The following is a 27,339-nucleotide window of genomic DNA, read 5'->3' as shown; positions in this document are numbered from 1 at the left end:
GTGTTGTCCCCTTTCCGAACTTTCCAAAAACTTTTTTCTATAAGGTCGGGTAGTCCTAAAATATACAAACCAAGTATTACTTGCCCTCCCCGGTTCCTGCACTGGTTCTCCACCACTGTCCCTGGTCTCTGTGCCTTCCAACTGAGCTCAGTGATCGGCTGCAGCGCTGTCAAGGTGACATCAGCTCTGCATACAGAAAGCAGCGACTGGAGCAGGGGTGGAAAGCTGGCTCTGGACCTGGTCAGGATAAGAAACACTCAGTTTGTTTTATATAACTATCTCAACTTACAGAATGGTTTTAGAAGTGGAATAACCCCTTTTAACAATTCTGGAGTGTTCTTCTCATAACTCTGCATTGTGTTATTCCTCCTGAGTATCATAATTGGAGACGTTCCAGTTGTCAAAGGGGTGTGTGCCGACCATAATTGGACGATGCCTGACAGAGTAGGGACACGGCCCCAGCTAGCAACAGCAGTTATCAATATAATCATATGTTTCCAGGAGGAATAACAGAGGAACGAAACTACACACAGCTCTAAAGAAAGATGCTCCAGAAGGAGCACATGAAGTATTTACTAAAACAGACATGTTGGGAAAGTGGACAACTTCCAAGGGTTTATATAATCAGAGACCACTGATTACACCAGAGGAATCCTTCTTTGGCCAGACAATTACAGTAGACAGTTACAGTGTGTATTTAGGCAGTTGTGGCTTTACATGGTAACTATAGAGATGATATATATAATGTATATGTATGTTACAGTATATCTGAAGCATCATTGTGTTCTGTATTGTGATCCAGGCTCACACCTTTGTGCCTACAAATTAAACTATACAGAGTATACGACCCATCCCAAGGCTTCAGAATGGTGTCCTGCACTCCCGGTCCCTCCAAGGTGAGGTTTTAGATGTTGTCCTATAATTACAGCATATCGTTGGGTTCAGCCATTTATGTTCTGTGTACGGTCTGCAATACACAGACTGACGGCTGGTCTCCTGAGAGGAACCTACAGCCTCATATGTGCATATAAGACTGTAAGCTCAATCATGAGAAGCGCTAACAGTTCGGCCATTGCAGCCTGTATATGGACTGTGAAATATGGCCGACTGAACCCGTCTATTCACTATGCACAGGTTGTATTATTTAAAGAAAATCTGTCAGCAGGATCAACCCTCCTTTGTGGGTATGTAGGTCATAGGAAGCTGAATACAAAGATACATTGATATCTGTGATACAATGTCTAAGGCTATGTGCCCACGTTGCATTTATGAAGCAGAAAATTTCTGCATAAATGCAAGTCCTCTCCCGGAAAAACGCATGCGGAATTCCGCACGCGTTTATCGCGCATTTTTCGCGCGTTTATCACGCGTTTTCCACATGCGGAATTGCCTTGCGTTTTTTATGCATTGGACAAAGGCAATTCTGCTTGCGGAAACGCAAAATTAAATGACATGCTGCGGATTTTTGAACGCAGCATAAACGCTGCGGAAAAATCCGCAGCATGTGCATAGAACTTGCGGAATCCCATTGGGGACCATGGGGTGCGGATTACCAAGCATTTTACAAGCGTTTCCGCTGCGGAAATTCCGCATCAAAAACGCTTGAAAAACGCTACGTGGGCACACAGCCTTATACCAGTGAAATACATGTGTTTTTTTTTTTCATATGTAAATGAGCTGTTAAGATCTATGAGCCGGACATAGATCTCCCTGAGAATCTACCTCCAGAGCTTATTGTAAATGAAAGGGGATGTTAGCAGTGTGAGACATGTAGATCAGGAGAGCAGACCGTCAGTCATTACATGTCTCACACTGGTAACTCCCCCTTTCATTTACAGTGAGTTCTGAAGGCAGATTCTTGGGAGATCTATGTCCGGCCATAGATCTTAACCGCTCATATACATATTAAGAAAAATGTGGATTTCTCTGGAATAAGACATCAGATCACCGATATAAAGATATTATATTATTCAACTTTCTAATACCTACAAGCCCATATAAGACGGCTTAGGAGGGTTGATCTTCTGACAGATTCCCTTTAAATTAAAGTAAATTTCCTCAAATAAAGTCTGAGTGTTAATATCGGTACATTCAGTGCTCTTTTACTTCCAAGATGGGATTCTTCTCTCTCTAGTCTAGTCTGTGGTTTTCTGTGGTAAATATATGAATGCTGGTTAGCGTTGTCTTTGGAATTAGCGCATCAATAAACTCCATGTAATTAGAATAATAAGTCAACGAAATGTGTAACAATTAAGCGCTGTCGGCATTTTTCCGTTTATTAAGTGCTCACGCTTTATTGTTTCACTCAGCAAATCTTTTCCACTCTTCAATCGCTGCGTTCCTCAAAATCCAGACTGTTATAGCAGATTTGCATCAGTTTTGATAGATGTGATCAACGAAGTGGACTTCTTTCATCGTATACTTAGTGGGATTATGGCCGGCAGAGACAACGTTGTGGGCCTGAGCATTCTTGCAGTAGGTATGAAAATGTATTTTCATATTTTGTTTATATTTTTTTTTAATATAGACTTGTATGCTTATCCCACCACTGTGTCGACAACGGGGCTGTCCTCCGAGCTGTCAGGAATGAGAAGGTGGCATCTTTATTCCTGACCGCTCACAGCGAGGACCCCAATTTTGAGATAGATACAGGTACCCTGTGGTGGGATCTGTACTTGCCAGACACTTATGGCATATCCTGTCCCATATGAGACAAACCCTTTAAAGTTTCCAGCGAAAACCAGGTTTGCCTATAGTCACTGCAAAAACTCATGTTTTAGAGCAGCCCCCACTTTACAGCACACGGCCCATCCGTACATTACACGGGCAGCATTCATCTGTGTGACGCACACATTTCCCTAATAATCATAACTAGGGCTAGAGAAGAAACAATCATTGAAGATGAGTTTTCTTTATTGAGCAACTTTAATTTTTTAGCCTATTATGATGCAGAGCTGGATTCAGAATTCTGCAGGTAGTTAATGAATGGAAGACCTCAAAATACACTCCTGGTCGACTTGATTGTTATAATGCCCCTTGGCAGGGGGACTATTACAGTGTCTGATATAAATACACCGCTTCTGTAAAATAACTCACAGGAGCTAGCTCTGTACAGACATTGAGACAAGAAAAAATGCAGAGTGATTTTAGCTCTGAAGCCTTCAGAATTGTGAATGCAGCTCTGGAAAAATTACAAGCTGTAACTTAGAATAAATTGATGTCATTAAGAAGGAACAAAAAAAAATATTGAGCTGTGCGGACCACCATACAGGTGCCTTCATCAGTCATGGTGTTCAGTGGGTAAATGCTTTGCAGTGCAGAGTAAAGCAATAAAAAAATAAAACTTTGGAGCCTAAAACCAATTTATTTCCTGGTGCGGAGCTGTTGGGCTTAACCTCACCCACAATCATCCACTGGCTACTACTAGGTTAATAGGAGTCAGCATAGAAAATACTAGCTGTAATCAAATATCTGTGATTATGTTGTTGCTGTGAATTCTTATATTATTTTTCTCCTCCAGCTTTGTCAATAGCGATGGTCATATCATTTCGTTACATAAGCACGCTACTGGTCCATATCTTTGTAACGCTGCTCATGTTTGGATTACTATGTAAGTAGCTTCCCAACGACTTTTCTACAATTTCCTTTGTACACTTGAATACATTTTTTTTACATTAATGAAATCTTGGTGGCATAACCTATGAAAACTTCATAATTGTTTGGGGTCATACCACTGGCACCATTAACGATCCTGAGAACGGGGTTCTGGAACACAGAGAATGCGGATCTGCAGAGGTGGACGTGCTTGACCTCTGCGCCATTCATTGTCTATGTGACTGCCCGAAATAGCAGAGCGCTGTACTCCTCTTTCAACCGTCCTATAGACTATGAATAGAGCAGAGGACAAACATGTGCTCGTCTGCTCCATCAGGATCTTTGCGAGTCCCAATAGTTGGACCCCCAGCTATGAGTAAGTCCTAACTTGTGATATTTAGAAAACTCCTTTTGTTTTTTGAGACGATCATATGGAGGCTACAAGACTTTCCTAGTGCTGCTGCCACTTCTTTCCAGCCATCGGCGGAGGTTATAATGATGGAACTCACGTCTTTTAGACATTAAAGTCTTATCCTAGCGGTCAACTTCTGCCCTGAGGCCCCTTTTAAATAGCGGATTCCTAATGTTATTTTAATTTGCTGCAATGTTCGTTACGTTCCTCTTGTTCTGCGGTCATTCAAGAATAAATATCTTTATATTTTGGTAAATTGTTTCTATTCTCTCTGATTCTATTTTATTTTTTTGTGATATATTAGTTCCATTATGTTTAAGGAGTTTCCTGACTTCTTTTTGTAGTTGTTACTGGCGTTCTGTGGTGGTTGTACTATGATCATATTCATGACCTTAGCTACGAGCTGGAAACTGAGAAAGAAAATGCCAAATTTTTACTTGGATTCGCCATCATTTCAACATTAATATCTGTAAGTAATTTGTTGGTTGTGAAAAATGTTTAATGTGTAACAATTGTAAATTATCTACATATTAACGTTATCTATGCAAATCCTTTACTTACTCTAAATGAATTGGAAACTCCTTGTTAGAATCGTATTCCTGATCATATTAAAACAATTAGGTCTCATAAAATGCACATTTTTAATTTTAAGGATTATGTAGATATTGACATGCATTTTCATAGTAAGGTCATCAGCCTCATCAGGCAAAAGATCTATTTAATGCTGTTTTTATTGTGAAATCTGCTGACAGATCTGCTTTAAATAGAATTATTTAAGACTTGGACCCTGATTCCTCAAGTCTGGCATTATGCACGCCAATCTTGATATGAGTCCACACTTGTAAGATGCGACTCATAAATGAATTTGACACATCTTTTCGTTGTCGTGCTCCTGCATACTACAGGTTGCGCCAAAATTTTGCCATATTGCAAACAATGGCACAATAGTTCTGGTGCTGTCTGTTGATGAATTGGGGACTCTGTTCACATCTCCTTTTAAAATTCCGTTTTTCTGCTCCGTCATGGAAACGGAAAAAACTGAATTGAAGCCTGAGATAAATCAATCACATGACACCAATAGCACCCAACGGACCCAATTGGAGTCCAACATGGTATGTCACCTTTTATAGGAATAAATAGTGGGGCACGCTGTGCTATTTTATTTTTTTCTGCCATTTTTGATTGGCTGTGTGACATTTAATCCCAACGGAGCCTCCAGTGCAGATGTGAACAAAGCCTTATGCATAAACATTTTTTTTTTTGAATTCCACTAGTTTGCGCTTCTTTCTCTAGTTATTGCTATTTTCATTTCAGATTGTGCTTTTCATTTTAACATTCTTGATGAGAAGGAGAATACAGATGACAATTCAGCTTTTTCAAGTTGCAAGCAGCTTCATCAGCCACATCCCCTTCCTGCTGCTTCAGCCGCTCTGGACTTTCCTCATCCTCCTGTTCTACTGGATATTTTGGGTGTCTGTACTTCTCAGCATGGGGACGTCCGGTGAGTCCGAGGCTTGTCTTCTGTCCACAGGTTGGGTGACATTGGTGGTTTATAGGGGCAGGTAATGAGGGTTTTTTTTATACTGACCTAATTAAAAATTTTTTAACAATGGCATTGATACCTTTACTTTGATTAATAGACCAGGACAACACTGCACAGTCTGATGCCAATGCTAGGAGTGTAAATATGTATTTTTTTTCTTCCTTTAAAATCTACTCCCGTTTCTGAAAAATTTTAATAACTCTCAGGTTACCTACCTATAGCACCTTAAATAGTAACTGTGCTTTTAAGTAACTTTTCAGAATAAGCTGTATTGAATATACAAGGAATAACACCATTTCTGGACATTGTGTGACTTATTCCCTGCATTCTCACCAGTTTTCCCCTCTGCTCGATCTGTCTGTAATTTTCAATTCACTGGTTGCTGGTAGAGGACAAGAGCTATGGCCATCTCTCCCATAGACTGCACAGCACAGAGAGGGGATCGCCTGCTCTTCATTCACTTTTTAGCTCACAGAGACAAGCCGCAGCGACATGGGGGACATTATATAGCAGAGCTGAGCTGTCTTGTTCTGAATCAACCTCTGCGCCATGTTTTTCTGTCTGCTCTCTTCCCTGCTCCTCACTCACCCTTCTCTTCACCTCTCCATAGACAATAATGGGCTGTTGTCTCCTCTGAGTAAGACTAACTTGAACTGCTTTTTATTAAAGGGTTAAATTAAACCATAGCATTATCATGTTTTTAGGTACAGTATTATTCAAATAGTAGCTGAACTAAAGTAACTGATAGTGGCCACTACACAATGGATGGCACTGCCATGTTCTACTCCTGGTACTTTTATATTCAGCCTCTGGCAGTGCTGTCAGCAGCTGATCACTGGCGGTGCGCAGTGTCCGACACCCACCAGTTTTCTATTGATTACCTATCCTGAGGATTTTTAATCTATTATGGCTCACCTGGTGTGGATGAACAGCTCAGACAGAGGATTGCTGCAGCAATATACAATGGTGCTGGATAAGCCGGGTAGCATTTGGTAGAGCAGAGCCGGGTTAATTGGTCATCCTCTGGAGCGGCATGGAACCAATAGCTGGATATTCTGCATGGCATGTGGAACAGCGACAAACAATGGAGCTTGATATTGAGTCAGGTACCTTGATACAGCAGAGCTTAGTATGCTTAGAGGCACCTTGGACAGCAGAGCTGAGTATGCTTATAGAGGCACCTTGGAACAGCAGAGCTGAGTATGCTTGGGAATTGGATATTTCGTCCCCAGCATTTGGCCCCCAGGATGTTTTGCCCCCACACATTTCACTCCCGCACATATCGCCCCCCAGTTCGCCCTGGTCCGGGGGCGAAATGTACCTGGGGGCGAACTGCTGGGGGCAAATTGCTGGGGGTGAAACTTCCTATAACCGCCTGGCACCCTGATACACAGCAGAGCTGAATATGCTTACAGGCACCTTGATACACAGCAGAGCTGAGTATGCTTCCAGGCACCTTGATACACAGCAGAGCTGAGTATGCTTCCAGGCACCTTGATACACAGCAGAGCTGAGTATGCTTCCAGGCACCTTGATACACAGCAGAGCTGAGTATGCTTCCAGGCACCTTGATACACAGCAGAGCTGAGTATGCTTCCAGGCACCTTGATACACAGCAGAGCTGAGTATGCTTCCAGGCACCTTGATACACAGCAGAGCTGAGTATGCTTCCAGGCACCTTGATACACAGCAGAGCTGAGTATGCTTCCAGGCACCTTGATACACAGCAGAGCTGAGTATGCTTCCAGGCACCTTGATACACAGCAGAGCTGAGTATGCTTCCAGGCACCTTGATACACAGCAGAGCTGAGTATGCTTCCAGGCACCTTGATACACAGCAGAGCTGAGTATGCTTCCAGGCACCTTGATACACAGCAGAGCTGAGTATGCTTCCAGGCACCTTGATACACAGCAGAGCTGAGTATGCTTCCAGGCACCTTGATACACAGCAGAGCTGAGTATGCTTCCAGGCACCTTGATACACAGCAGAGCTGAGTATGCTTCCAGGCACCTTGATACACAGCAGAGCTGAGTATGCTTCCAGGCACCTTGATACACAGCAGAGCTGAGTATGCTTCCAGGCACCTTGATACACAGCAGAGCTGAGTATGCTTCCAGGCACCTTGATACACAGCAGAGCTGAGTATGCTTCCAGGCACCTTGATACACAGCAGAGCTGAGTATGCTTCCAGGCACCTTGATACACAGCAGAGCTGAGTATGCTTCCAGGCACCTTGATACACAGCAGAGCTGAGTATGCTTACAGGCACCTTGATACACAGCAGAGCTGAGTATGCTTACAGGCACCTTGATACACAGCAGAGCTGAGTATGCTTACAGGCACCTTGATACACAGCAGAGCTGAGTATGCTTACAGGCACCTTGATACACAGCAGAGCTGAGTATGCTTACAGGCACCTTGATACACAGCAGAGCTGAGTATGCTTACAGGCACCTTGATACACAGCAGAGCTGAGTATGCTTACAGGCACCTTGATACACAGCAGAGCTGAGTATGCTTACAGGCACCTTGATACACAGCAGAGCTGAGTATGCTTACAGGCACCTTGATACACAGCAGAGCTGAGTATGCTTACAGGCACCTTGATACACAGCAGAGCTGAGTATGCTTAAGAGGCACCTTGATACACAGCAGAGCTGAGTATGCTTAAGAGGCACCTTGATACACAGCAGAGCTGAGTATGCTTAAGAGGCACCTTGATACACAGCAGAGCTGAGTATGCTTAAGAGGCACCTTGATACACAGCAGAGCTGAGTATGCTTAAGAGGCACCTTGATACACAGCAGAGCTGAGTATGCTTAAGAGGCACCTTGATGCAGAGCTGAGTATGTCTAGAGGCACCTTGATGCAGAGCTGAGTATGCCTAGAGGCACTTTGATGCAGAGCTGAGTATGCCTAGAGGCACCTTGATGCAGAGCAAAGCTGAGTATGCCTAGAGGCACCTTGATGCAGAGTAGAGCTGAGTATGCCTAGAGGCACCTTGATGCAGAGTAGAGCTGAGTATGCCTAGAGGCACCTTGATGCAGAGTAGAGCTGAGTATGCCTAGAGGCACCTTGATGCAGAGCAGAGCTGAGTATGCCTAGAGGCACCTTGATGCAGAGCAGAGCTGAGTATGCCTAGAGGCACCTTGATGCAGAGCAGAGCTGAGTATGCCTAGAGGCACCTTGATGCACAGCAGAGCTGAGTATGCCTAGAGGCACCTTGATGCACAGCAGAGCTGAGTATGCCTAGAGGCACCTTGATGCACAGCAGAGCTGAGTATGCCTAGAGGCACCTTGATGCACAGCAGAGCTGTGTTTGTCTTGTGGCTTAGCTGGGATGACAGCATGGGGTAACAGCCTGGGCTTAAGAACACTTTCAATACAATTCAAAGGATGCCTCAGAGGGTATCTCATTTACATGTATTAATATATGTGTGGTAAGTACAAAGTACTGGCACATGACTTATTCCTTCCTAAGACCATACTAAGGACCAGGGGGCACATTACAGGTGGAAGAAAGGCGATTCCGGCACCTAAACAGGAAAGGGTTCTTTACAGTCAGAGCAGTCGGACTGTGGAATGCCAACCACAAGAGGTAGTAATGGCCGACGCTATAACAGCTTTTATATATGGGCTGGATGATTTCCTCAGCACACATAACATTGTGGGTTATAGTTAAATTAGTAACAATGTACAATTGGTGAAGGAAGGTTGAACTTGGACTGTGGTCTTTATTTCAACTTGTGTAACAATGTAGTGAAAACCCCTTGGATGTCCTAATGCATGTTTCTAACGGTCCGAGCTCTCCCACAGTGTTATTACTAAGGTCAAGATATAATTATTCTTCTGTAGTAGGATGTGGAGGACGCAATGTACACAGTCATGCCTGCTTTATCCATTGACGTGGTGGAGGATGTAACAGAACCTGACAGAACGGCCTCCTTGCTGATGGTTTCTAATTGACTGCAGCTGATTTTTTTTTTTGGCACAGAGCAAACGTGAAAGGAAATAAAATTGTGTCAGTGTAGAGGAAGGAGATGTAAAACGAAAGGAAGATCAGCTGGAAAGTTCCTTGCAATTGAAATATAAACGCATTTAGAAAAGGCCATAGACATCAGGTATTTGCTTTGAAGACTTTTTTTTTTTTCATTTGCTTGGTGCACAATAGTGTAGATAACACTGAGTAGGTGGCTTTTTTAGAGAAATTGAGAAAAATGCCTAAAGTTAGATCGTCCCCTAGTGAACTGTTTATAAGTTGTAGTCATGCAGTGATATTTTTGACCACCAGATGTCAGTATAACAGCATTATTTTCTTGGAATTTGTAGGTCTGTGAAAAGAATCTGGTTGCATATTTGCCACAGAGTCAGGTTTATATTTGTTCATCTGTGTTATTGGGAAGGTTCTTATTGTAAAGGCCTCCTAGATAGTTGATCGTATCACTGTATGTACAGTAGCTTACTTATATACAATTTCCTTGCTTTACACAACCAGAGATCCTAAAAATGACCTCCAAAGCAAGAAATCATTAACACAGAAGAAAAGCTTGTGGCTGTCGGTCTGCAAGATTCTGTCATTCTTCACCTGAAGCAAAGGAAAATCTTGCTGCGAACACAGATGTTATGTCCTTTATGTTATTATAAGATCTAATCCTCCGAGAGCCGCCAGTAAGGATGTCATGGGTGACGCTCTTATGTTGTAGTTTACCGGAAGTCCACCATTGGGGAACATTGGGTAGGAGAAAAAAGTTATCAGCTCACCTTCCACTGAGGACAAGTCAGTAGGAGAACCACTTGTATTCACACACAAACCCTGGTAGATCTTGTTTGGTCAGGATGTGGTGCAAAGAGAGTAGAAAGACACCAGGCTGCTATCCAGGTCAGAAATAGAAGAAGGGTCCATGAGGATTAGGCTCCAGCACCAATGGGGAATTAACTTTTTTTGTGCAGTTAAAAACACGGTGAGAAAAAGATTAAGGATCTATAAGCGTACGCGTTTCGGGTTAGTAATCCTTGTTCATACCTATGAATAAGGGTTGCCAACCTGAAATGCTTAAGCATAACGATCCTTAATCTTTTACTTTTTCTCACCATGTTTTAAATTGCACAGAAAAAGTTATGTTTTATCATTTTCCCATTGGTGCTGGAGTGTCACGGGTGTATCTAGTGTGATAGACATTCGTTCTGGATCCGGCTGTAGAAGGTCACTGCGCTTGGCTTTGCAGACACCTTCCTGATCCTTTCATCTCTGTAGTGTAGTGATATCTTGTTCCTTCTAGGACCCAGCAGTGACCTCCACCTTCTGCTGTTAATTGACACACCCTTGCTGGATGTTTAAATACTCTGTCTCTCCAGAGAGTCGCCGGTGATGGCTCTATTTTCCTCTGTCCAGGCCTGGAGTACTAGTATTCGGCTAGTGTCTTCTTGAAGTTCCCTTTTGAGGATAGTTGGTGTGATCTCTCTGGTGTCTTCTCAAGCTAAGTGTATCCCCTTTGTTTGTTTACCTTGTTGTCTTTAGTCACAGTGGGGACTGACTAGTGTTCACCCCGTCCCCTCCCTACCTAGGGCCAAGCTCTAGGGACTTTCAGGGATTAGGTTTCCTGCTCAGTGATAGGTGCGGAACCTATTTAGGAACGTTAGGGTCTTCACTCCCCCTTTCCCTAGTTGTTGGGCTCCCTTTCCACTCTTTTCGTCGTTGTACACATGTTCCTTCCCTCACCCAGCTTCACATGGAGCCCAATCCTCATGGACCCTTCTTCCATTGGGGAACATTGACCTGTGTACACACAAGCTCTGGAATGAATCAGACTGAGATCACATGACGCTGCTGCACATGATTAAAGGGTTAAAGATGTATAAATGCAAATGATCTCGGAAGAAACACATTTACTGTGATAGTATTGCTCAAGATTTAACGTTGTATGTGCAAAGTAAAAACCTATCAGAATACTTCTAGTTACCATAATCGGACAGTCTACTTTACTTTAAAATAAAAAAAAATTACAATATTAACACCTTAGTGACCACCAGTATGTCTTTTTTCTGACCTTCGATATAAGAAACTAGCGTCCTCAGGTGGATTGTCACCCATCAATCAGCTGTACACTATAGCTGACAAATTGCTGCATCAGACACAATCAGTGGTGGCATCGACCATGGCTGTTTAACCCCTTAAGTGCTGTTTTCAATAGCAGCTACAGCGTCTATATCAGGGGTCTCAAACTCGGCTAAGTATATGGGCCGCAAATAGTAAAAATGTGAATTTGAAGGCGCGCATTCTTTGCAGGATGATATGACATTTTTAATGATACCATATTGTTTATTCTATATAACTTTTGGATAATTTTTTTTAACATTTTTGGCTTTTTTATTTTATTCTTTTACATGACATTCATTTTATGGGCTATGGTACAGTTTTATAGTTTTTACAAGTTTACAGTTTTTATTTCCTTTTTGTGTCCCCTAATTGGCCACATACAGTGATTTTTTTTCTTACAATTTAGACCATATAGTAATTCTGACCAACTTCTTATAGTAATGTCCCCATCTTGTAGTAGTTTCCCCATCTCGTGGTTATGTCCCCATCCTTGTCCGCATCTTGTAGTAATGTCCCCCATTTTTGTCCCCATCTTGTAGTAATGTGCCCATCCCGGTCCCCATCTTGTAGTAATGTGCCCATCCCGGTCCCCATCTTGTAGTAATGTGCCCATCCCGGTCCCCATCTTGTAGTAATGTGCCCATCCCGGTCCCCATCTTGTAGTAATGTGCCCATCCCAGTCCCCATCTTGTAGTAATGTCCTCCATCTTGGTCCACATCTTGTAGTAATGTGCCCATCCCGATCCCCATCTTGCAGTAATGTGCCCATCCTGGTCCCCATCTTGTAGCAATGTCCTCCATCTTGGTCCCCATCTTGTAGCAATGTCCTCCATCTTGGTCCCCATCTTGTAGTAATGTGCCCATCCCGGTCCCCAGCTTGTAGTAATGCGCCCATCCCGGTTCCCAGCTTGTAGTAATGCGCCCATCCCGGTTCCCAACTTGTAGGAATGCGCCCATCCCGGTCCCCAGCTTGTAGGAATGTGCCCATCCCGGTCCCCAGCTTGTAGGAATGCGCCCATCCCGGTCCCCAGCTTGTAGGAATGCGCCCATCCCGGTCCCCAGCTTGTAGGAATGCGCCCATCCCGGTCCCCAGCTTGTAGGAATGCGCCCATCCCGGTCCCCAGCTTGTAGGAATGGCTTATGGTGGTCCCTAACTTGTACAACATTCAACTGAAAAGAATCACTGAATCACTGACTTTGGTGGCCTTCAGGACCAGGCCGTAATCATTACGGGGGCTCCAGTGCCTGCGGGCCACATTAAGCAGCCTCAAGGGCTGCATGCGGCCCTCGGGCCACGTGTTTGAGACCCCTGGTCTAGATGGTTAAGAGTGTGGGGGCTTCCTCTTTAACCCCATCAGCATCCTGAGATCTTTATCGTGTGGTCCTGATGTTTGCCATAGCAATTAATAGCCAAATAACAGCCTTAGAGTCTGCCGGCTATAGCGACCTGTTCAGAAGTTATCAACATTTAGGTGGTAAAAATAAACTTTCTCATTCCTGTAATGCCACTTTGCATTAATACCTGAAAAGCACCTTAAGGGTTAATGAACTACCTGAAGCCAATTTTTAATACGTTGTGGGGTGCGGTTTTTAAAAAATTATTTTTGGGAGTTTCCAATATATACCGTGTTTTTCGGACTATAAGACTCACTTTTTTCCTCCAAAATTTTGGAGAAAAGTAGGGGGGTCCGTCTTATAGTTATATATATATATATATATATATATATATATATAATATAATATAATATATATATATATATATAATATAATATAATATATTGCGGCAGCGGTGGAAGAGCCGGGGCACAGGAGGCAGTAGCCGCCTGCTGCAGCCTACACTGTGCCCGCTACTAAAGAAAATGAATATTCACTGCTCCCCATGCCCATGGGTGTGGGGAGCAGTGAATATTTATTTTCCTTAATAGCGCACACACTGTACCTGCAGCGCGGCTCCTGGTATGTATGGCACACTTCATCCCTCATCCTGGTATGTATGGCATCCCTCTTCCTGGTATGTATGGCCCCCCTCATCCCTCTTCCTGGTATGCTTGGCACCCCCTGATCCCCATCACGCTGCACACAAAAAAATAAACAATTATACTCACCTCCCCTCTCCTCCAGCGCTGCGTCCCGCTCTGCTGCAGACACAGATCTCACTGTGAGCCGCGCATTGCGTAACTGCCATGCACCCTCACCCTGTGAGATGCTATGCCGGAATAGTCACTGCTCCCCACGTCGGGACTGTGTGCGTGGGGAGCAGTGACCATTTACTCATCTTAATAGTGCGCACACTGTACTCGCAGCGCGGCTCCTGCTGCCGCCATTCAGTCTGTGTGCCCGCTATTAAAGACCATGAATATTCACTACATCCCATGGGAGTGGATTGTAGTGAATATTCATGGTCTTTAATAGCGGGCACACTGAAGCAGAGCAGCAGGAGGAGGAGCCGCGCTGCGGGTACAGTGTGCTTGCTATTAAGGAGAGTGAATAGTCACTGCTCCCAACGCACACAGTTCCGGTGTGGGGAGCAGTGACTATTCCCGCACGGCATCTCACAGGGTGAGGGCGCATGGCAGTTATGCAATGCGTGGCTCACATAGTGAGAGTGTCGGCAGCAGAACAGGACGCAGCGCTGGAGGAGAGAGGAGGTGAGCATAATCGTTTGTTTTTTGTGTGCAGCGTGATGGGGATCCAAGCATACCAGGATGTAGGGGTGTCAAGGATACCAGGAAGAGGGATGAGGGGTGCCATACATACCAAGAAGAGCGATGAAGGGTGCCATACATGCCAAGAAGAGCGATGAAGGGTGCCATACATGCCAAGAAGAGGGATGAAGGGTGCCATACATACCAAGAAGAGGCATGAAGGGTGCCATACATACCAAGAAGAAAGATGAAGGGTGCCATACATACCAGGAAGAGGGATGAAGGGTTCCGTACATACCAGGATGAGGGATGAAGGGTGCCATACATACCAGGATGAGGGATGAAGGGTGCCATACATACCAGGATGAGGGATGAAGGGTGCCATACATACCAGGATGAGGGATAAAGGGTGCCATACATACCAGGATGAGGGGTGCTATACATACCAGGATGAGGGGTGCCATACACACCAGGAAGAGGGACGAAGGGTGCCATACAGACCCTGCCACCTGGGACCCCACTTCACCAGCACCTCAGCCCCCCAGGTAAGCTGATTATAACACACACCGGTTTATAAAAAAAAACACATTTTTTTCCTATTCTCCGCCCCAAAATTTGGGCTGTGTCTTATAATCTGCAGCCTTATAGGTCCCTCAAATTCACTTCAAAAGTGAACAGGTCCCTATAAAAATAAGTTTTGTAAATTTCCTTGAAAAAAAATGAAAAATTACTGCTACATTTTTAAACCTTCTAAAATGCTAATAAAATAAAGCAACTCTTTACAAATGGTGCCAATGTAAGGCAGACATGAGGGAAATGTCATTTATTAATGTTTTTGTGTGGTATGACTGTCCGGATTAAAGGGATAATCATTCAAAGTTTAAAAATTGCATATTTTTTAAAATTTTTGTGAAATTTCTGATATTTTTATCAACCTAAATTTGCTATGATCATAAAGTATAATGTGTCACGAAAAAAATCAGTGGGATATGTTGAAGCATTCCAGGAGTTATTAATACATAAAGTGACTGGTGAAATTTAAAAAAAAATTGTCCCGGTCACTAAGGGGTTAAATGTAAATTATGTTATATCATTAGGGGGTGGGCTCGCTGGATTTAATAACTCGCGTGGAGGCTCAAGTTTAATTTCCGATTTTTGAAAAGTACGATACAATCATCACTACAGGAAAGAAATGCTGCACCAGAAAGGAGAAGGCTGGCGGCCACATATGGCGTCTGTCTTCAGTTATCTAGAAGTGCGGTTAGAGAAGCGACAATATCACTTACAATCCAAGACGGTAGAGTCTCAGCTCTTTGCTCTCTGAATGAAGCCGTGCACTGACTTAAGACTTCTGATGAAGGTCATGTCTTGTGACTTCTAGATACTTCTTCATCCTCACTTAGGCTTTGAAAACCATGTGGTAAACTCCTATTTGGCGCTAAATTAAGAAAAGTTCCTAGAGGCTTCCAGTAGTATGTAAATGGCGTATTTTAGACGATGGGCCATAAATGTATAGTAGATGTGGCTCCCACCAATGGGAGACTCCTATATCGCCAGAACGAGGGCAATTGAGCATTGCTGGCTCCCAGTACAATAGAAGGGAAACTCCGACCACCTCTCCACTGACAGTGGCACGCGTCAGGACCTTAATCTTGTACATTTATCCTGTGTCTATGCCATAAATGTATGAGTGAAATACCCCTTCATTACTGGAAATGCAATTTCTTGGGGCTTTGAACCTTTACTTTATTTTTCTCAATTGTTTTTATAAACCTGTATTTTTTGCTTATTCTAAATGTTTTCCCTTTCTAGGCAGTGCCCAGGTGTCATCGGATGGACAAGTAGAATATACGCCACTGGGTGGCATTCGTTATATGTGGTGGTACCATTTATTTGGCCTTGTATGGACCAGCGACTTCTTCCTTACATGCCAACAGTTTCTCATTTCTGGAGCCACCGTTACATGGTTCTTGCACAGGTATGGGATAAAGGGAAGTCATTGTTCTGATGAAGTTGGTAAACCTATTTAGCAAGAAAGACTTGACGATTAGACCTTCAAAATTGAAATTTATTGCTGAAATGGTTGTTTTCCGCTATCAGTCCATTGGGTCTTGATGGACTGGGGACTGACAGCAGAGAAATGCTGGTATATAGCTGAATGCGTCCAATGCATGTCACTAAGGGGTGTATGAATGAGTACAGTATAAGACATTGTTATATAGATGTATGAATTGGTTTTACTTTTCAAGTTTAGATGAAGATTCTTTATTCTGCTATCTGAATGCCATGCTTCTGTGGGGTTTTTTTCTGCTGTAATGGAATGTGTTTTAAAGTGCACCTCTCCGTGCACTCGGTCAAAAGTGGCCATATTTTGTCTTCTATTATAAGGCTTTTTTATTCAGTGCTAATTTTAATGGTCTTTGTCAATGAGGTGTGGGTCACATGATAATTATACAGAGCAGCCTAAAGACACACCTCCAGAGTGAGCACCGCCCGATTGACAAAGGCCATAAAACATAGCACTAAATAAAATGGCCAAGATCTCCTGGATCCATCAAGACACGAGATGTGCAGCATCTGAAACAACCGATAATGGAAGCCTGTGCTAGCATTTCTTCTGCGGTGTTGCTATCAGTGTGTCAAGAGTGGGAGAAGAGGGTTGCATTGACAGTCCAACACAATGGGCAGCACTTTGAACACATTTCATAAGTGGTCATAAACTTGTAAAAAACTCATGAAAGAATAAAGTTACGTTAAAACCAAGCACACCATTGTTGTTCTTATGAAATTCTCAATAAGTTTGATGTGTCACATGACCCTCTTCCCATTTGAAAAAAAATAAAGTTGGATCCAAAATGGCCGACTTCAAAATGGCCGCCATGGCCACCCACCCATCTGGAAAAGTTTTCCCCCTCCCATATACTAATGTGCCACAAACAGGAAGTTGATATCACCAACCATTCCCATTTAATTTAGGTGTATCCATATAAATGGCCCACCCTGTATTTTAATTTCATGCTCATTTATTTAATTTTTTATTTTTTTTTAGAGATAAAAAGAAAGTTAAGCACCCAATACTGTCGTCCATGTCTATTCTGTTCTGGTATCATCTTGGATCTGCCATCATGGGATCTTTATTGTTGATGCTTGTGAAAATCCCACAAATCATTTTAACGTATCTGTCTAAGCTACTGAATAAAATGGTAAGTCTTCACATAAAGTGTAAACTATAGGGGTTACAGATTAATGTCTGTTTATAAGTAACATAAAACATGGTTATTAGTATGTCCATGATCCTGTTATTTGCATCTTTAGTAGATGATGACTTGTAAATTGGAAATGGGCTATGAGAAGCCATTCCTTGGAATATGATGTCTGATAACCTTGTGACTTAAAGGGAACCTGTTATGTAAAATAACACTATTAACCTGTAGATCAGGTGGTTACTCTGCAGGTTATTAGTGTTCTCACACTGCGGCACCGGCACCGAGAGCCCCACTGCCGGGAGGTAATGAACTTTATTCTCCCCAGAAGGCTTGCTTTCTGTCATAGGGGTGGTGCCATAAGGAGACAAGACACTGTGGAACCAGAACAGCATGGAGGCATGGCACAGGGGAGGAAGTTAATCAGGACTCCGGGTGCAGCGCTGTTAGGGAAATGAGCTGAGGAGAAAAACAGCGTGGGGTGATTCTGGCACCGAGGAGAGAGACGGGAGGAGCGACAACAGCGTCCAGAACTCCTGTCAGGAAGAAAAGTGCCACGTATCCACCCAGACATTGACAGTCAAAGCCCCGAAGACCCGAGCGACGCCAGTCAAGGTTCCCAGCCCAGACCTCTACGTCAAGCCCCGAAGACCCGAGCGATGCCAGTCAAGGTTCCCAGCCTAGACCTCTATGGTCAAGCCCGAAGACCCAAGCGATGCCAGTCAAGGTAGGTTCCCAGCCCAGACCTCTATGGTCAAGCCCCGAAGACTCAAGCGACAGCAGTCAAGGTTCCTCACCCAGGTGACGGGGAAACAGCAGGCAGCGAGTTGTGATGGGAACAGAGTATTGCCAAGGCTTTAAAAGACTGCCCCTCGACCGGTATAGATAATGACAATCTAGTTCCCCTTTCCTCCAGTAGATCATTTTAAGCTACCAGCCCCTGAATTCTAGTGTATTCTGATAATTTATTCTGTTATGTGATTTCCTGTTTATTTTACTGTCAAACATTGTAATGAAATTGTTACCATATAATACATGTTTTACAATTAATATTAGTTGTTGAATAAAAAATAAATTTTTGTTCTGCCTGTGTCTCCGCCGTTGCATTCTGGTACCTGCTTATATTGCCAGCACAGTTTCAGTCACCGCTCTGTGCAAAGTGAGCGGTGGCTGTAACCGCGCCACTGGCACTGACTGACAGCCGGTCCTAATACTGAGCTGCTGTCAGTCAGTGCTGAAGGAGCAGTTACAGCCGCCGCTCACTTTGCACAGAGCGGTGACTGAAACCATGCGGGTGCCACCCCTATGACTGCAAGAGCAAGGCTGACTGGGAAAATAAAGTTAATTTCCTCCGGGCAGCCAAGCTCTCAGTGCTGGCATCGCACGGTGTCAGAACACTATTAACCTGCAGATTTTACCCCCTTTTCCCCCCTAGCCTATTTGCCCCTTCATGACCAGGCCAAATTTTACAATTCTGACCACTGTCTCGTTGAGGTGATAATTCATGATGGTGGTAAAATTTCTTCGATATGACTTGCTTTTATATGTGAAAAAAAACCTGAAATTTGGCAAAAAATGTTCAAAATTTTGCTATTTTTCAAATTTTCTTTATTTTATGTCCTTAAATCAAAAAATGTCACACACAATAGTTAATAAATAATATTTCTCACATGTCTACTTTACATCAGCCCAATTTTTGAAACCTCATTTTTTTTTTTGTTAGGAAGTTATATTTTTTTAGGGACCACATCACAATTGAAGTGATTTTGAGGGGTCTATATGACAGAAAATACCCCAAAATGATACCATTCTAAAAACTGCACCCCTCATGGTGCTCAAAACCACATTCAAGAAGTTTATTAACCCTTCAAGTGCTTCACAGAAATTTTTGGAATATGGAAAAAAATATTAACATTTAACTTTTTTCACAAAAATTTCACTTTAGACCCCAATTTTTTATTTTCACAAGGGTAAAAGTTAAAAATGGACCCCAAACTTTGTTGTGCAATTTCCCCGGAGTATGCCGATACCCCATATGTATGGGAAAATCACTGTTTGGGCGCACAGCAGAGCTTGGAAGGGAAGGAGCGCCATTTGACTTTTTGAATTCAAAATTAGCTTGAATAATTAGCGGACACGATGTTGCGTTTGGAGAGCCCCTGATGTGCCTAAACAGTGGAACTCCCCACAAGTGACACCATTTTTGAAACTAGACCCCCTCAGGGAACTTATCTAGATGTGTGGTGAGCACCTTGAGCCCCCAGATGCTTCACAGAAGTTTATAACGTTGAGCTGTGAAAAAAAAAAAAATCACATTTTTTCCAAAGTATTTTTCAGCCCCAAATTTTGCATTTTCACAAGGGTAACAGAAAAAACTGCACCATACAATTTGTTGTGCAATTTCTCCTGAGTAAGCCGATGCCCCATATGAAGGGGAAAACTCATGTTTGGACGCACTGCAGGGCTCGGAAGGGAAGGAGCGCCATTTCACTTTGTGAATGTAAAATTAATCTTTGATCTTTGGGAGGCAGAATGAACAAATCAACAGCAGGTGACAGATTGGTTTTATTTTTTACGCCGTTCCTCGTGCGGTATAAGAGATTAGACTACTTTATTTTTCAGGTCAGTTCAATTACAGCAATACCAGATTTATATTGGGTTTTTATGTTTGGCAGCTGTCACACGCTAAAAGACGCATTTCTTTGCAAAAACTAGTTTATGCATCGCAATACTGAGAGAGCTACAAGATGACCTTTTCAGATATACCATTTCTATTTACATTCGTCTTATTCCACTTTTTGTTTGGCTGTATGCTGATAAAGCATCATTTGTTGCTCCTTTTTATATATATATATTTTTTTTTACTTAGTCCAACTATGGGACTTTCACATTTAGCAGTCTGATTGCAGTTATAAGGCATAGCAATGCAGGAGCACTCCTATGCCTTATAGCTGTCAGTCCTGCACTGACACAAGTTAGTTAGCTTCATGCAATGCGCATGATCTAACTAACTTACCAAGTGCCTGCTGATCCAGCCGACATCGGGTCACCACGGCAACGATCGGGACCCCGCAATGACGTCGCAGGGTCTCCTATCCAAAGGCAGAGGGGCTTTCATCCTTCTGCCTGCACTCTAAATGCTGTGATCACAGCATTTAGGGGGTTAAAGTGGCAGGAGCGTTGTGGGCACCGCTCCTGGCACTTAATACCGGGTGTCAGCTGTCAGAATCAGCTGACACCTGGCGGCGATCGTGCGTGCACAGTCCCTGTGCGTACAAAATTGCCTGAACGTACTCAGTACATCCAAGGTCAAGAAGCGCTTCTCCTCCTGGATGTACTGCGTACTTCCAAGGTCGGGAAGGGGTTAATGTTTTTATTTTACATGACTGGTTCCCTTTAAGTGCAATGTCATTATATGTGTTAGATAAGGGGCTAGAAAGCCATGAGCTTGTGGCAGAATGGTGACCGGCATGCTATGCCACTCATTGTATCGGTCTATAATGGAGAGTGAACGCCTGGCAAACGTTATGGATTTTTGTTGTGAATTTTTATGCATTAAAAATCCACGAAAAATTGCATCCTTTTTAAAGGAGTTGCATCAACTTCTTAAATGAGTAAAATTGCAAATTGCTTGTAAAAAAAATAAATAACTAGAACTCTTGCAATTTAACTGTTATAAAAAATCCTCTCCCTTCTCAAGATGGTTACCAGCCATCGTTGCTGTCCATCTTTGGTGACCGGCCTCCTAGGCAAGTAGCGCTCGCTTGTAGTATCTTTGTTGTAATGCTAGCAAGCATAGCTCTGATTGGATTCATCCTACTTCATCCCCCTCCTCTCCTCCAGTGCTGCAGAAGCAAACCTGCCTGTGCTTGCAGCATGGGAGATACATAGCAAGCGTACAGTTTGGGCGACCATGCTGCTGTTTTTAATCTGTCATTCTGGAGCGCACTACCCCCCTGGCAAGCAAGAAGCACAGGACCAGTGTGCTCTTTAAGAAGGAAGGCTAGACAACCTTGTTAACAATCTGCACCACAGGTCTGTTTCTGTGTGGAAAGTTGCAGATTATATATTACATGACCTGCTTGTGTAATACATTGTGGATTTTCTGCACTGAAATGGAACCGGTCATCTAATTCATACAGCCCAAACCGCACAATTGTGGTCAGGTATATTTTTCACTGGAACGCTCCGACGTCTCAGAGAAGAGATATACTTTATAGATCCAGACATGTACCATAACCGGAGACGAGACTAGTTCAGCACTGTCCCCGGCTGGCTCCAAACAGCGCTGCTCCAGGTGATTCACAGGTCTCTCCCTATGTACAGACACAAGGGAGAGACCGGCGCCGGACTAGTCTCGTCTCTGGGCAGATCCTTAAGGTATGTCTTCTCTGAACTTTGGAGAGTTTTCGAAAAAGATACTATACCTGGCTGCAGTCATCTAATTCATGCTGCTCGTGGTTTGGAAAGCATGAATCGGATCAGATTCCTTTTAAAGCCATGCAGAAAACCACAGCTGTTCCATCCCACGTTTACAACTTTAAAGGCTCGATGACGACCTGGTTATACCATCGCACGGAAAATGTCATAATTTTGGGGAGCTCGGCTCCGCTCTTTAGAAAGTATAACATTTTCTATTTTTTATGAGACGGTATTGAGGGAAATCCCTCAGTGTTTGTCTTTACAATGCTCACAGTATTCGGCTTTAGCTTCCTATACAAAGCACGCATTGTATGCAATTTTGCCAAAAGATATCACACAACCACGGCCACCTCTGACTACAGGACATACAGCCGGTACAATAGTTGTCAGTAGTAAAGACTTTGCTATATAACCTGCCGTATAGCAGATCAGACTTGTTGTATCCAGTAAAACAGCTCTGGGCAAAGAGAGGACGGGTAAGATAGCGCTTCAGGTGACTTATTTATTAAGAATTAATAATGATGCGATTTGTCATTGCCTGTCAGTAAATTACATATTAAGCACGGTTTATTGAAGGCGCACAATACTTCAGGCTACGAATTTTACATGTGTTCAATGCTTCGTGCACAAAAGGAATGATAATGGGAGATTAGAAAGAGTGTTTTGGAGAAAGGCTTACATAACGTGGAAAGGTACTTGTTTTTGTTCAAGTAGAAAAAGCATCCATTTTCTACTTTCACACGCGTAACAGATATGTAGAAATGGATTTACCTTCATAATGGTTATATGATGATGTGATAATATTGCGTAAAACAAAAAATTGCCTCCCAGGGATTTGATCTATTGTCTGATTTTATTAAAAAATTAAGCCAAGGCTGCGTTTGCTGTAAAATAATCATTACTTAACTTGTAAGTCTCCTGCTGCTCCAGTTCCATCTTTTCCCTTGTCTCCACCAGTCGTTGAGGAATTGAACAGTCGACACTCCACTTCTCTGCGGCGCACGTGACAAGGTAACGCCTCGGAAAATAACATAGTTCTGGCATTCACACATTGATGATGTTTCAATGCTTCTTTTATTAGTTCAAGATCCAACAAATATTATTATCTTAGGGACAATCAGATATTTCAGGATGCGTTTCGGCCCATCCTTAGCCTTTCACGGCTGTTTGGAATAGTACTGCTTTATTAAACAGAACAGAAAAAAGAATCGGGCAACTGTGTTCTTTGTGGATCAAGACTCAAACATATTATATAACCTACAGCGCACCAAATACGAGTCATAGAAAGATCCAGAAATCAATCTTTTTGATAAATAAACACATTTTTATTAGACAAAAATGCATACAAAACACAATAAAAGAACTGGGTCAAATTGAACACCAGAACAAGAGCAAAGTGCCTCATGAGGTAAAGACGAGGTCCAGATGCAGTCTACAACGAAGTGCAGTGCAAATCAAATCAAAATGTGTGCAGGGAGGAGAGAAAAGGAGAGACCAGGGATGATACAGGTTATAGAGCATTCAACCCCTAGCCATAAGCCATAAATCACATTCATATATATATATATATATATATATATATATATATATATATTATAATATACACATATATTATAATATACACATGTCAAGTGAAATTCAAATGAAAAAATCTCCATGTAGTAAGTACCTACCCTGCGTCTGTGCACTGCTGGATCAGTGCCCCGTGCCCCTACGCACGTTTCGGTGCATATAGGACCTTTTTCAAGGGGAAGAGTGACCTTTTTCATTTGAATTTCACTTGACATGTACATATATATATGAATGTGATTTATGGCTTATGGCTAGGGGTTGAATGCTCTATAACCTGTAACATCCCTGGTCTCTCCTGTTCTCTCCTCCCTGCACACATGTGATTTGCACTGCACTTTGTTGTAGCCTGTATCTGGACCTCGTCTTTACCTCATGAGGCACTTTGCTCTTGTTCTGGTGTTCAATTTGACCCAGTTCTTTTATTGTGTTTTGTATGCATTTTTGTCTAATAAAAATGTGTTTATTTATCAAAAAGATTGATTTCTGGATCTTTCTATGACTCGTATTTGGTGCGCTGTAGGTTATATAATATGCTTTATTAAACAGTTGAGAAAGGTTGTAGATGGGTCAGAACGCGTCCTAAGTGAGATGTCTGATTGTTCCTAAGCTGATCTGTTGGACCATGACCCAATAAACAAGCATTGAAAAAGCATCAGTGTGTGACTGCCCGACTATATCATTTGTGGACAGGGCTGCAGTGGTGACGTCATATCTACAACTTGTGACCACTGTAGCCAGTCACTGGGCTCCTTGGTCTTGTGCCATCTACTTTTTGAGCCCAATGATTGGCTGCAGTGGTCAAATGTTGACATCAACAAAAAATAGCAGATTCCATAAAACATGAGCATTTTTTTGTATATATTCTTTTTTTTGCGTTTTACAAAAAATATGCATGTTAGGAGCCAGTGAACAACCATGCACAGTTTCAAATATGAAGCTTGCTGAACCATTACAGTAGATGCATCTTTTTTTTTCTTCAAATCCATTCCTGGTTTTATCTACTGCACCTGTAACAAACCCTGAGTAGTGTGGCCTCATCCTTAGGGATTCTGTTCAGGAGATTCGAATTACATTGTTCATGTTTGATAAGTACATTGCAAAGAGCAGAACGTTTTTACATTTTGCAGATAAAGCAACTGTAATTTTGATTGCAACAGTCAATGTATTGGAATCACATAGCAGCCATGCAGACAAGAGTATGTGAGCAAACACGCTCCGACTCCTGCATTTTTCCTTCCCAAGATCACAACCTCAGACATTCCTAGGATTTCCTTCTTCCCTTTTTGTTGGGTGTTTTTAAGGGGAATCTGTCAGCTGATTTTTACTGTGTAATCTGAGAGCACCATGATGTAGGAGGAGAGACCCTGATTCCAGTGATATCACTTACCGAGCTGTGTTGCTGTTTCAATAAAATCAGTGTTTTGTCAGCAGGAGATTATCACTAAAGGACTAGGTGTATCCTGGTCTAACCACATCCCGAGCACTGGTTAGCAGCTTTCTGTCATTATATAGTGGCAGCTTGCTGTGTCTAATCAGTAGTGGTGTGAGAAGTTATACAGGGGTCAGCATTCAGAGAACCGCTTGATCTACAGCAGAAAAAACTGGGATTGTATCGAAATGACAGCAAGTGACACATCACTGGAATCTGAGTCTCGGCCTTCACATCATGCTGCTCTCGGATTACATAACAAAAACCTGGTGACATTCGCTTTAAGATGACTAGAGCAATTAATTATTTTTCTTACCACTACAAATTATCCTTGCAAAAAATTTTTTCCCTACTAACTACAGTTGTGCTCAAAAGTTTACATACCCTGGCAGAATTTTTCCTTTCTTGGCCTTGTTTCAGAGAATATAAATGATAACAAAAAACTTTCTCCACTCATGGTTATTGGTTGGCTGAAGCCATTTATTGTCAAACTTCTGTGTTTTCGTGTTTTCTCTTTTTAAATCTTAATGACAACCAAAAATCTCCAAATGACCCTGATCAAAAGTTCACATATCCTGGTGATTTTGGCCTGATAACATGCACAGAATTTGACACAAATTGGTTTGAATGGCTACTAAAGGTAACATCCTCACATGTGACCTGTTTGCTTGCAATCAGTGTGAGTGCATAAAAGCTGAGTGAGTTCTGGGATCCAGACAGACTCTTACATCTGTCATCCAGCCACTGACGTTTCTGTATTGTGAGTCATGGGGAAAGCAAAAGAATTGTCAACGGCTCTACGGGAAAAGGTAGTTGAACTGTATAACACAGGAAAGGGATACAAAAATATATCCAAGGAATTGATAATGCCAGTCAGCAGCATTAAAACTGTGATTAACAAATGTAAAATCAGGGTCTCTGTGAAAATCAAACCACGGTCATGTAGACCAACAAAAATTTTGGCCACAACTTGCAGGAAAATTGTTTGGGATGCAAAGAAAAACCCTCAAATAACATCAGCCGAAATTCAGGACTCTCTGAAAACTAGTGGTGTGGCTGTTCCAAGATGCACAATAAGGAGGCACTTGAAGAAAAATGGGCTGCATGGTCAAGTTGCCAGAAGAAAGCCATTACTGCACAAATGCCACAAAGTATCTTGCCTGCAATACGCCAAACAGCACAGAGACAAGCCTCAAAACTTCTGGAACAAGGTAATTTGGAGCGATGAGACCAAAATTGAACTTTTTGGCAACAACCATAAGCGTTACATTTGGAGAGAAGTCAACAAGGCCTATGATGAAAGGAACATCATTCCTACAGTAAAGCACGGATGTGGATCGCTGATGTTTTGGGGATGTGTGAGCTACAAAGGCACAGGAAACTTGGTAAAAGTTGGAAGGAAAGATGAATGCAGCACATTATCAGTAAATACGGGAGGCAAATTTGCATTCATCAGCCTGGAAGCTGCGCATGAGACGTACTTGGACGTTCCAACATGACAACGATCCAAAACATAAGGCCAAGTCGACCTGTCATTGGCGACAGCAGAACAAAGTGAAGGTTCTGGAGTGGCCATCTCAGTCTCCTGACCTCAATATCATTGAGCCACTCTGGGGAGATCTCAAGAGCACAGTCTATGCTAGGCAGCCCAGGAATTTACAGGAACTGGAGGCTTTTTGCCAAGAAGAATGGGCAGGTTTACCATCTGAGAAAATAAAGAACCTCATCCACAACTACCACAAAAGACTTCAAGCTGTCATTGATGTTAGAGGGGGAAATACACGGTATTAAGAACTGGGGTATGTGGACTTTTGATCAGGGTCATTTGGAGATTTTTTGTTGTCATTAAGATTTCAAAAGAGAAAACACAGTAGTTTGACAATAAATGGCTTCACCCAACCAATAACCATGAGTGGAGAAAAAGTTTTTTTGTTATCATTCATATTCTCTGAAACAAGGCCAAGAAAGGAAATATTCTGCCTGGGTATGTAAACTTTTAAGCACAACTGTATATCGTATGATCGGCTACAATGCCCTTAGTATTGAAGAATTTTCAGCGAGCTTTATGCATAGAAATCCCTAAGGACAAACCTCTACAGAAATTGATTATAGCAACTGGATCACAAGTTTTTCTTCTCTAAAGTCTTTTAGAAAATAATTATTTTATTTGTTTCTGATTGTTTCCTTGTTCTGAGCTCTAGTTTTTATACGTGATCCTGTTTTGTAGATTTGGATTCTGCATTGAGCGGTCGTCCCACTCATTTCCACATTCTTTGTGGATGTATACATAAATCTTATGTACCGTACAATCCATCCCATTGAAAGCCCGTTCTTATAAATGTCAGAGCGGACTGGCAGTAGTCAAGGAAGCGACCACGGTTATTTTTAGTTTCTGCTCATGAGGTTTTGTTTCCGCTGAGA

General features: G+C 42.6%; 1 protein-coding gene across 2 annotated transcripts in view; it reads left to right on the top strand.

Annotated features, from left to right (window-relative positions):
- Positions 1-27,339, top strand: part of SLC44A3 (solute carrier family 44 member 3) — a 94,528-nt gene that overhangs the window by 18,887 nt on the left and 48,302 nt on the right. For both annotated transcript variants that reach the window (XM_073643247.1, XM_073643248.1), the window contains exons 6-12: positions 803-896; positions 2,310-2,479; positions 3,521-3,610; positions 4,351-4,475; positions 5,321-5,507; positions 16,105-16,270; positions 17,342-17,495. In XM_073643247.1, coding sequence (XP_073499348.1) covers positions 803-896; positions 2,310-2,479; positions 3,521-3,610; positions 4,351-4,475; positions 5,321-5,507; positions 16,105-16,270; positions 17,342-17,495 — 986 coding nt within the window. The remainder of the gene's footprint in view (positions 1-802; positions 897-2,309; positions 2,480-3,520; positions 3,611-4,350; positions 4,476-5,320; positions 5,508-16,104; positions 16,271-17,341; positions 17,496-27,339) is intronic.

The sequence above is a fragment of the Phyllobates terribilis genome, unplaced genomic scaffold, assembly GCF_046119375.1.
Source record: "Phyllobates terribilis strain yellow unplaced genomic scaffold, ASM4611937v1 Scaffold_8__6_contigs__length_399053987, whole genome shotgun sequence".
Taxonomy (NCBI): domain Eukaryota; kingdom Metazoa; phylum Chordata; class Amphibia; order Anura; family Dendrobatidae; genus Phyllobates; species Phyllobates terribilis.
This window is presented reverse-complemented; position numbering and strand designations above follow the sequence as displayed.